This window comes from Centroberyx affinis, unplaced genomic scaffold, assembly GCF_046629955.1.
Source record: "Centroberyx affinis isolate AG114_WGS23_722 - 3 ecotype Tasmania unplaced genomic scaffold, CSIRO-AGI_Caff_v1 ptg004539l_1, whole genome shotgun sequence".
Classification (NCBI taxonomy): Eukaryota; Metazoa; Chordata; class Actinopteri; order Beryciformes; family Berycidae; genus Centroberyx; species Centroberyx affinis.
In genome coordinates this window covers 33,399-45,690 of record NW_027282175.1, presented here as the reverse complement: position 1 = coordinate 45,690, position 12,292 = coordinate 33,399, and the positions used below count along the sequence as shown (strand labels likewise).

The window sequence follows — 12,292 nt, the reverse complement described above, 5'->3', positions numbered from 1 at the left end:
GTGTGATGGAGAGTGTGTGTGTGAACTCCTGTCCTTGTGCTGACCCTGCAGAGCTCCAGCCTGCCTCTCTGGTTCCCACTGATCCATCATGCTGTCTGATTGCCCAGAGAAAAGCCATTACTCTAAAACAACAGGACACATTAGCAGTGAGCTGCAGGTGTCTCTTTTCTATGTGGCGCTCATTCCTCACCATCCATGAATGCAGATGTCATGTCTACACTGCCCTACCAGTCAAACTGTACAGCGGTGTGGCTGAGTTACATGTGTCTCCTATCTGAAGCTCGCTCTCACTTTCAGAGAAATACAGAGATCCAATTGCAGCCCAACAATTGATACAGTTTGTTGGTTGACTGCACTCTAAACCCTGCTTTATGAGTGTTGAGCAGCTTACTGTGTGATAAGACAATGTTTCTGTCTTTCTCGCTCTGACTAGTGATTTATTAATGCAGGTCTGTATGCAGCTATGCCCCTGCAGACTGCTTCTGTCCCTCAGGCGAAAAGCTCATCATTGCCCCCTGGTGGTAATTAGTCAAGAAGTAGGACTTGGCCACCACTTATTTCCTTATGTCTCTTTTGTCTCCTGACACCATCCTCATGTGGGTGAAAGTGGGCATGAAAAACGCCTGACTTTGCGTATGCCATCAAATATAGCCATGTAGTGAAATAGGAGGAAGGGAGTAATGAGTCTTGTGCAGGAGGCTAGAAAGAGAAACGTCAAAATCAATGTTTTGTGAGTGTTTTGAGAGCAACCCTGCTGTATGACTGACATTTTCCTCGCTGGTTCTCCTCAGAGGTGGATAATTATCTAGGAGAGCTCTCACAATTTACTGTGCACTTTCAAATTGCAATGTTTTTGTGCGTTTCCCCATGGAGTTTCCATGGAGACAATTCAACTACTCAACCTGCAGGCAGTATGTAAAAAATACGTTATGAGTTTAATAAGTTTGAATAATGAACAAAAGCTTTATTCAAACATGAAATAAAAAAATAGTGACAAAGAAAAAAGAACAGAACTCACAAGAATTTGCATAAATATATACCATCAGAGCATTTCAGAGACAACATCTTTGAAAAGGAATATATCGCAACATCTATAAACAAGCAGCAAAATAAAAACAAATCAAGGACAATGCAGAATGAAATATCCGAATACGATAGTAACATCTGTGTACCTGCTGTGCAGGTCTTTTCCAACTGATCTCATGGTCAAATGCATTAATGATTGTTGCCACCTAGAGGTTGTCGATACAGTTAATTCATTGCAGTCTTGTTATTTTGTATCAAAAAAACAAAATGCACACATTTTTATTGAACAAGTCCCAATTGATAATTAGAGCCGTATCAATGCAGAAACAACCCAAGGTGAGAAGTGTTACGGTGCTCTGACATAATGCATATTATTCAGAAAGTGCATTCCTGTGGGATTATACAGGCTACTGTATCTCACAGCGAGGGGCCATGAACTGCACTGTGGCTCACGTTTCAGAACCGGATCATCCACTGACCGTCGCATGACACCTGATGAGCGAGGGAAGCTCACAGAGGGTTTCACTCCGGCTTTCCTCGGCTATAAAATGCAGTTTGTAGGCGCCGAGTCCAGCCTTTCACCTAAAAGTGGGCGAGTAGACGATCGAAGCCGCTGAAACCGGCCTGCAGGACTCACCCTGGAACAAATTCAACACTGTACACAACATTTGCTCATCTGATCATGTGATTAAACAGATGTGTGGATGACTAGCGTTATTATACTGGTGTGTTTTACTATCATGTATTATGTGATAGCTGCAGTATACACCTGCAGCATAGTGTTAACTGAGCATTGTCATACAATTGAGTTCACTTTGCTCTAGTAAGGCCATGAAGTTAAATAAATCATTAGGCTAAGTCATTTTTTTTTTACACTCATACAACAATGTGTACCCACACTAACAGTTCAGCAAGCTTCATTCTTATATAAAAAACAACTCATATCAATATGGATGCAAAACAAATATTCACACATGTGTACTGAACAACAGTGAATTTCAACAGTTTTCCCTCTATAAAAATAGCTTAAAAATCTGACACATATTTTAGTACAGTGTAGGGTTAGGTCATAGATTTTTTTTTCTTTTACAACTGAGACAGTTCAGTAACAGGCTGGTACATAAATCCTCTGCTCCTCCTTCCCTCCTATGACACTGCCATACACAGACATAGGGCTTTAAAAGACCACCGGACTCCCAATAAGGAGTGGTAAAGGGAGCAAAAATGAATGGCATCTTCATCTACTCCCAGCTCTAGAACTAACAGGAAAAGACTTTCCTCTGAGCTCCAACTGTCTGCAGACAGGTGGTACGGTCTTTCCAGTATATAGGGCTTTACATGCACAGTGGTTTAGTAATAGAGCGGGACTGGGCCCGTGACAGAAAACAGATTAGGGCCATAGCAATGTCAGGATCACTGGAAAGGTGAAGCAGGAAGGCCAAAACATGCCACATTTGGCAAACAGAAATCACAGAATCTCTCTCACACAGGATAAAGGGCCATGAGGGGCGGAGACACTGAACACATAAGCATTTAGTAACCGATAACCTATAGAACATATGCCTATCCACAACTCAGTGTTTTACACACAGAAGCATGTTGGGAACTGAGACCCACCCAAACAAAGTGAAACAAAAGGACAGGATGTGATTGTGAAACACAACAAACAGGGCGGGAGTCAATAAACAGATTGTCACATTTCATGCTCTGCACACAGGCAATAGTGTTTTACGAGACAAGCAATAATAATCATCGTCATCATCATCATCCAGACCCGGTTAATTCCATAAACATACACAGTAGGCAAAATAATACAAACAGACCGTATACACACGAGTGCACAGGCATACACACACACACACTCCCCCTCACAAACACATCTCCCATTTCAGCATGGGATGTAACTTATAGTGTAAGTGGTGAGTAGCTTGTCCCCTGATACCCAGGAATAAAAAGGCAAAACAGAGAAGGCAAACGGAACGGAACGAAAGCCGAACGAGTGACGTGGACCACTGACATTATAAGGACACTTGAAGGAAGATTGTACTGTTTGGATTAACTGAAAGCAGTTGCTATGTACCTCTGTCTTTGCTGGTTATAGCTTTTCAAAGCATATAAAATAATAGATATCTGTAGTATATGACAAAAATAAATAACTCAAACCTCTTGCAGCAGTTGTAAAAAGGCCACTGAACGCTTGTGTGTGTGTTTGTGTGCGAGTGTGTGTGAGAGAGACGCAAACTCAATAGCACAGGTAGAAAGTAGCCATAAAGCCTTTAGCTTTAAACCATCATGCATTGACATTACCATATACAAGACTGAAGTGCAGCCTCATTCAGACAATTTCTTGCTCAAATTTCCCATCATGCCATTATAAAGATTTTACTGTATGCATACAGTACAGCATCACAGGTTACAGTACAGCTTCCTCTTGGTAAGTCTCCTAACCTGGATGATCCCCTGTATTAGGGTGAAGCTGATTGCTAGGCTAGTGATAAACACAAACTAAAATATAAAAGTGCCTCAATCCTGCAACGTGATGGATTTCATAGGCAGAGGCAAGTCAAATAATGGCAGTAAATGATCAAGGGGTTAAGCGCACCCGGCTTCAGTTACTTGGTGACAGCTATGCCAAATACCTAAATAGCACAAGTATTCTTCTAGAGCTATTAATTTAGTATCTTTTCACAAAGTTTTCCTGACAACAGCAGAATATCAAAGTGCTGTCTTGCAGAGCAAGAAAGGCTATATTTTTGGACGTGAGCCAGTGGCCAGTTTAGCAGGTTTGGCTGAATAAGGCCAAACAGCCAGTACAGATAGTCTGTACACTAACACTTTACATTAAGTTGCCCTGAAGTCAAAATTCTGTAATCACTGTAGTTACAATATCACACTTGCATCTTAAGGTACTGTGATGTAAATTGAGTCAATGTCACATCGCAGAAGAGCAACTCAGTTTAAAGTACCCGACGAGTGATCATTATTTTACACAAAAGGACACTTTGAAGAACTAAATCTATCCTGTTAAAGCATCAAAACCAACTCTGCCCTGCCAGTGTCCCATCTGCAGAGAACCCAAATGAATAATAAACATTTCTAACAGACAGTAACACAGAACTTTTTAAACAGGAGCTTCAACCCCAAAGGGACAGTTATGTAAGGTTTCTTAGTGCGCTTAAATGGTTGTTTTGGGGAGCAGTAGATAGGATTTGAAGTTGTGAAAAGATAGAATGTCACATTGACAGAACTCCCTCACTCAGTTTTTCCACTTCCTCCATCTTTATGAAGCTTTGGCTTTTCTTGCCCGTGGTGACGTTTTATCCTCAGACTTCACAACGCCATTGGCAGCACCTCCTGACAAGAAAAGTGAATATAAAACATCCTTGATGAAAAAAAGAGGAGATTTTAGCATGCAGATTTTAAATCTGGATGCTCAAATTGTGCTTTCAGCAGTATTACAAAAGGATCGGCTGGTTGATGCATGAAAGTAGTAAACAAACAGTGTAGCAATTAGAAAGTGTAACAAGCAAATAGCAAGTGCGTGAAGTGAAAACTGGACATTTTTTAAAGAAAGCACTGTGCCAAAGTGGAAGACCAACCAGAGGATGAAGCCCTGGCTCACTCACCCCTTGCAGGCTCCCTCTTGTGAGGCTTGCTCTTTGGGCTGACTGCCTTCTTCTTGGAAGCCTGGTTCTGGCTGTGCTCCCTCCACTTTTTCAACTGGAAGTTAATGAATTTCCACATCATCCAAGCCTGCGTCAGGCAGATAGCTGCCAGACAAGTCATCCTAAGGGGTGAGGAGGACACATTTTAAAGAAACTGTACTGGGAAAACTTAACTTTTGTGAACAGGAACACAGTACTTTGGTCACTTTGTCATCTTAATGTTTAAATTAGAAGGCTAGGAGACAAAGGGGGCCGGTCTTGTTAAACTGCCGTCTAGACTTGCCTGATGGTGAGCACATTGAAGTTGCCTTCCGCCAGTGAAAACCCCTGGTTTTCCGTACGGGGCAGCCCAAATCCAAAAGTCAGAACGGAGAGTGTGAGGGTGAGGAGGCGGGCGATGACAAAAAGTAACGCCCACAGAGTAAAACTGCAAAGGGAGAAAGACACAGTGATGGTTACCGTGACAACATCAGAGAGACATCCCGTCAGTGCGGTCAGACCGGGAAGGTAAAATAAAACCATCCACTGGTATCATAAATGCCAAGTGAAAGAATGGCGCCCTGCTTGTATGGATCGACACGTGCATAGATGGGTGAAAACGTAGGCTGCTGTCAGATACCCCTTCTGCTTGTTCTCGTCGCTGAAGTAGAAGAGGCGCGAGGCGTGGAACAGGAGCTCCACCAGGTAGTGAGGGACGAGCAACACCAGGCCCAGTCGGTGCAGGCTGAACACACAGGAGACAGAGAGTGGGTGACACAACACAGAATTAGTCCAGGTCAACGCGGGACACAAGCGAGGAAAGAGGAAGTCAACTACACTGATAAATGAGAGCAGGAGGTGTCACTGAACGCTAAAAACAACCCAACGCGCGATTTACAGAGACGCTTCTTAGAGGCTATCCAACATGCCCATGGAGCATAAAAACAACGTTCACATCAACTCCTCACATTACTTTCTACTACACTTCTGAACCCTTCTTTCAGTTCTGAAGGAAAGGAGATGAGCAGAGGAGAAGAGATTAAATAAAAAAACAAAAACAATGGGGTGAAAGAGGAGGTCAGAAGTTGATACTGCATGGTTTCAATTTAGTGCTGGGACGCATGTCAATTGCCCTGAGTTAGAGTTTAAAAGGTGATCTTTATGGGGTCGTGTAAGGACAATAAAGGATCGTCAAAGAGGTTGACAGGCAAGGATCTATTCCCAGCCCCTCACGTCAATCACTCCATACACTCTGAGACACCGCATAAGTAGATAGCTGTAACCACACATCATTCTGGCACATTTGGAAAACAAGTGAAGCAGACCTGGCTCAGAATGACTGTTTCAAATAATTGTTAGCATTTGTTTTATTCTGCTTAGAGAGGCTGACAGGTGGAGTTACTGCAGATTCAGATAGTGTCAGGCAAGATGTCCAAGTTGTCAATCACAGAAATGTATGCTAGATTGACTTTCGTATACTTTCCCGCGATTGACTGCACTTTCCGGTGCTCCTGACAACATACTGTCTTAGGTGATAATCTCCGCCTATCTGGAAGGCTAAAATAAACCATAAAAAGTAACATTATTTTACCCAGGACTGGTTTGAAACTTGCTTGGTCATTATCAGGGTAAATATGCAGGAGAATATGCTTCTCTTGCACAAAAACCTATTCTATCTACTGAAGATATACTCAGACAGAAGCATTATTTGACTCACTTTAAGACGTAGGCACCAGTGATGTGGACAACATAAAGGCAAATGTAATAGAGCTGGCGGGGAATGTCCTCCTGCGAAACACACAAGTGGAAGAGAGCTTGTGTTAGTTACTAACAGCAGATGGCCTGTAGCAGAACCTTCAATTATCACACACAGTTTGCTGGAAAGGTATTTGGACAGCAGCGCATTTTTTTTTATATTTAGGCTCTGAGCACTTACTACTTTGGATGTGAAATGACTGAGTATGTAGTCATTAAAGTAATTATATTTATTATATAGTCAAACACTCTTAATGTGCAATTATGCAAGTCTGCAACACAAAAAAAATACCAAGACTCAGCATCAGTTATTTTCAGGTACTCTTCCCAGCTTTGAAACAGAAATATGCTCATACACATATGAGAATTAAGCTGTGACCTACACTTGGCTCTGAGACAATATATGTGCATCATCAGGGAAATTACTACAAGTTAGCAAACACATGAGTTATCCACCAAGCCTTAAATCAGCTATTCTCTCGCTATGGAGCATCAAGATGGGCATGGATGAACATTTTATCCCTACTAATTTCACTATTGAATTCTATGGAGAAATTTATAAGCTAATAAAAATGTCATTCTTGCCTATCTTGTTTTGTACCAGAGGCAGGATGATTTGAAGTACTCCTTGGTCAACTGCAGTACTTTAGCCACTATGTGCTCCATACACATGTGCAGACATGTCATTTAGTCAAAGCCCTCAACCGATTCCTGACAGAGATGCATTGAAATGCCGAGAGGGATTAGCAGTGGTTGGAAGAACATCAACAAAATAAGATGTGAACAGCACTCCTCATAGGTTACAGACTTTTCTTTACCACTTCATCTGATAAGGGTGTATGTGGCTGATGAGGCTATAAAAACCCATATTAAAGTGGACAGTTTCTCTTTCACTTGAGACACTGTGCCAAGTAAAAGCGTTACAGAACCAATATTCAAACAATGTGTCGCTGTCCTGCTAAAATACAGTAACACACAAAATCTGAAAGATTAAAGTGTATCATATTTCATGTTTTCGTGTTTCTTTCAAGTACAACATTTTTAAATGATCCTTACCTTTCGTACTTTTTGAAAGTACAGCTCAGGAAGTGCATGGAGCCAATAGGCAATTTGGCAAATGTAGAAGAACTTGACCTGAAAACTGGACAGAGGACAGGTTACACAGGGTAAGAGACAAGCCTGGGTGTCATTTCACCATATGGACAGAAGTTAAATCATATCAATATACAATCGATGTTGTTGTATGCATCTGTACTGTTGTAAAGTTGTTACTTAAAATACACTGAATACACTGACATTATATTACAACAGTGAGAAAATGTGAGGGGAAGTATCTTCCACAAAGCCCTAGAGTAGCAAAGCCTAATTTGGAATACAAAAAAGCATCAGTTTGGCTTCATACCGCTTCTCACTGATCCCTGACATTAAACTTGGACTAAATCCTGATAAGATGAAGCCAAATAGAGTGAAAAAAACACATACTGCATTGTGAATTATTAAAGCTGCCAAAAACATGGGAAATAAAGCCATTTCCACACCACCGACTGTCCTGAAACCGTTGAAGCACAGAATCATTGTGGATGTTTTTAAGTGCTTTACAATGCTTGGATCTCCCAAGCAGGAACACATTGTAATGAAGAGCATTCTTGTCTGACATTCTTAAATTTTAAAACTGGAAAGAAGCATTTTTTCCCCCTGGAATGAATGATCAAAGTGGAATAATCTGAGCTGATGATGTAAAGGAGTGTATAAATATTTACTTACACCATGTGTGTGTGTGGGTAACCCTCCCATAGGAAAGTAGGATTTGTTGCGAATTCCTCCTACCAAAGAAAAAGAGACACTGCATAAGTGGGAGCCCAGTGCAGGCTGGCACAGCATGCGGTTTGGCTCCTGGCTGCGGCCACTTGGCTCTCTTACCGCCGTCAGGATGCTGCAGCCCCAGATGAAGGAGAATAAGTAGAAGGCCGCAAGCTGTCCAGACTCATTGAACTTGCTGTGTTTGGTTTTCGACAGGTGCAACCTCCGGTTCATTTTCTGAAATTAAAACAGAATATGATACTAGGTTAACATGATAATATACACGTCGATACAGGTGACATGTGACTTTTATTTCTTGCATAAATATGGCAAATAAAGGGTGTCATTATGCTATATGTCCATTTTGAAAAAAAAGCTCACATTTATTCATACTTCCAAAAAACAGGTGATTCCCTCCTCACACCTATCACTATTTTTGACAGCATTTAACTTGAATAGTATTCAGTGAAGTATTTCACTTTTTAATGTAAGAAATACTTTTATAAAATTATGTGTTACTTTATTCAATAGCTGTTATTTCATTTTGAAAACAAGAAAGGTTTATGTGGATGAAATATAACTATTTCATTTATGACGAAAAAAAAGATGAGGATAATCCTGCTGTTTAAGACTCTCACAGCTCAAAAGTAAATTGTAACGAGTGTAAATCACTGTGCAAGTTTTCCACTTGATTCCACTTGCACAAATGCCATGAGTGCAGTCTTACTTTCCTTTTGACCTCAACTTGGAAAGAAGATTGAAAAAAAAAAAAAATACATCCTTGCACACACTTGGTATGTAGACTAAATGAAACTTTTACTTTTGGACCAAAAAGTTATTTTCTGTCTGTTAGTGAAATTCTATTCTCCAACTCCATCACACTTAAAAGATATGGTAAGAAATGTTGGTAGTGTCTCATTTTCTTTTAGTGTGCGTGCAGGTGGAAGGATTGCCTCCAATTACTTACAAATGTCTCTCTAAATGTCAGTCATGGACTGGCACAGAAATAAAAAAGCTAAACAAAGATGCGTGTAGACAGCGCACAGGTTGCATCAGCTATTATAATATGCTTGAATTCTTTTGAAAATCTATCTATGTAAGAACTGAGAAGATGGAGATGGAGAGATTGTCCAGCGCTGTCTCTTTCTTTCCCTCATACACACTCACTCCCACTGACATAATTACTCTCTAGCAAGCTATATTCAAATAGCCCAGCACTCATTTTCATATCCTCTCCCTACACACATTACAGCAATAACCACAGGAGTCTAACACCACCCTGTTTAAAAATGTAAATAAAAAGATTATCAGAACCAAATAAACAAGCCTGCTGTAAACTGAAAACACGTTGAGCCAGTGTGGTAGCTACTGAGCTTGGATGTCAATATACTCACGTCGAGAATATATTCCTGTATCAAGGCGTGGAGTATGACAGCGATGAGCAGGTAGAAAAACACTGTGGCCACATCTTTAGGCCCATACTGGTAAAGGTTCACTGGCTCAACCTTCTCATCTGAAAAAAAAAAGAAAAACAAAGTTGCATAAACGATAGCTCAAGAAAAACAAGGCCACTGAAGTGATGAGGATTTATTCAGGTATCAAGTAAAAAATACTGAAATGAATGAATCTTGGATCTATGAACTTCAGCTCACCAAGAACTTGTGTTACGTTGTACTGGACGGTGATGAACATGATGGCAAACTTTGCTGTCACCTGTAAGAAAAGGAAGAAAGGGGATCAACAGACTGATTGTAACTCATGGAAAATGCAATCACCGGGTTACATGCCTTACACGACCAAAATGAGAGATTGCATACAAAGCAAGCCAAGCCTTGGTCTTAATAAACGAGCATTGAATTAACTGTACGTAGAAGCCTGCTGGAGATTCTCTGCCCATAAATGAACAGCTCTAATTAGTGAACCTAACTTTCTATCATGGAGGATAGCTTTTCTATAGAGGTGTAGGTATGTAGGTAAGTACTCAGATAAACAGAACACCCTGATGGCCGCTGCCATGCTTTCACTTTTCTCTTGCAATATCAAATCTGCTATCAAAATGTGTGAAAGTGTATCATCGTCACATACCCATATGTGAGGACTGGTGTGTCAGAGCCTGAATGCAATGGTTTGGTCCAGGGACCTGCAGGGGATCCATAGGGTCCCCAGCAAAATGAGGTGTAGTTATATTTCACTACCATTACCACGCTGAGACTATGTATAAGGGTGACAGTTTTCATCATAGGTTTCACTCTCCCCACTCTTGTTTTCACACCACCTACAGCTTAGACATTTCTTATTCTGCACCAAGTCACATCTGACAAAAAGATCTTCTCTCATGAGGTTTCCTTAGGACTAAATCGTTATCAAATGGGGATCTGGTGACTGACATTTTTTTTTTTGCATTTGCAGACTGGGCCATGTGCCTGCTGGATTTGGGTGGGGACTGGAGAGTAAGGAGGATAGCTATCTTGTTTCATTTAGACGTGCCTTGCAACTAGCCAGATAAGGTGTAGTTGCTCAGCCGAAGCAAAGCAAATGGTAAGCATGCAAACATACAAGCCTGGCCATGTCGCTGGCCAATGGGCACATGCATGCATTGATTCCCTATTGAGGCAATGCACTGGCTGCCTGGCCAAAAAGACTTGTTAGCTGTGCTAGTGGGCCTCCTCACCATCTTCTTTGGCAATCACTGAGACACATGAGAAGGGAAGGAGACGCTAGCGCCCTGCCCCTGGAGAGCTGCTGTCATGTCAGCTAGTTAGCTGCAGCTAACATCACCTAGCTAAGCACAGCTCCTGCACTGTTTCTGGGCAGCTGGCATGGCTGTGGCTCCGCAATCACACCGTACCTCGAACATCAGGCCGAGGAGAATGATCATGGCCAGACACGAAACCATATCGGCGTGGTTCTGGATCACAAACTCGTGGCTCAGCACCGGCGGGCTCTTGTTCTTCTTGCGGAAACCCATGGTTGACCGACACGGCTCTCCCTCCTCTGGCTCCGGGCTGCCGTCAGCGTCACCGAGTCGGGCTGGTTAGCTTTCCCCGCAGCGCTGCCTGGCACGTCTCAGCTGATGATGTTGTTCTCCTTGGCTGTCCGCTCCACTGCAGTCAGTAAACACAGTGAACCGCTGCTCGTCTGTTTAAAAACAGTCATGAAGATGCATCGCACTAAACACCACAACAACACCCACTTTTTTCCTGCCTGGTAAGTCAGATGACGTGCCCTCCCACTCCAAAACCCCATTCATGAACCGCCCATTGTCATTGACGTAGGAGGAGAACCCAGGGCCCGTGCTGCCTTCAAGTGCTCCTCGTAAACTCCTGATTCCGAGATTGCAAATACGACTTGTCGCACATTCAAGTGACATTAAATGGACCCTGAAACAAAAGTATTGTTTTTTTTTGTGGCTGTTGTTATTATTTTAGAAATCAAGTGTCAACAAAAAGCCACTTTGTGTTTTGGTGGCAGAATAAAGAAGACAAATGTTTACAATAATAATAACTAATTTACGATAAATGTTATTAATTAGTGAAAAGTTACATAGACTGGCAAACAATAATATAATAATAAAATGCATCACTTTAATCATCAAGGGTTGACAAGACTTCCATGCTTCACACCATTTTCCCTCAAAAAACACGCCCCCTAAACGTCATATCTTCATGCAACTTCATGTACATGCACTACATAACTGCAACTTGAAAGATTAAAAGAATGACTGTGTTTATACGTTCAAACTCATCTGATTCCGTCAAACGCCATGATAGAAGGTTCCTGTATACCTTGGCCTCATGATGAGCTTTTACACATAGCACACATGAGCATGAATGACACATCTGACTTTTGAGTTTTACAGCATACAAAACAAGGAATGTCAACCACAAATGAAAAATCTAGCATGCACTAGTTGTTTCCTGCCAGGGCATTTTAAGACTTGTGATCACAAAATGACTTGTTGGGCCGCCAATTTATGTCGCGCCTGAGACTACAATTCACCAGTTTATTGGGTCGTTCATGTCATGTGATCTCGTAATTTCCAATAGCACCAACTGCACTCCTTGGCC

The 12,292-nt window shown here is 41.6% G+C and overlaps 1 protein-coding gene across 1 annotated transcript; it reads right to left on the bottom strand.

The window, feature by feature from the left end:
• Positions 1-952: 952 nt before the first annotated feature.
• On the bottom strand, positions 953-11,413 carry LOC139665346 (translocating chain-associated membrane protein 1-like 1). Its single transcript, XM_071544339.1, has 11 exons — positions 11,074-11,413; positions 9,878-9,938; positions 9,620-9,738; positions 8,346-8,462; positions 8,190-8,248; positions 7,482-7,566; positions 6,388-6,458; positions 5,311-5,415; positions 4,975-5,118; positions 4,653-4,813; positions 953-4,380 (listed from the first exon to the last, which is right to left on the bottom strand). The coding sequence occupies exons 1-11, from the start codon at positions 11,191-11,193 to the stop codon at positions 4,307-4,309; spliced, it is 1,116 nt and encodes a 371-aa protein (XP_071400440.1). The 5' UTR covers positions 11,194-11,413; the 3' UTR covers positions 953-4,306.
• Positions 11,414-12,292: the final 879 nt, after the last annotated feature.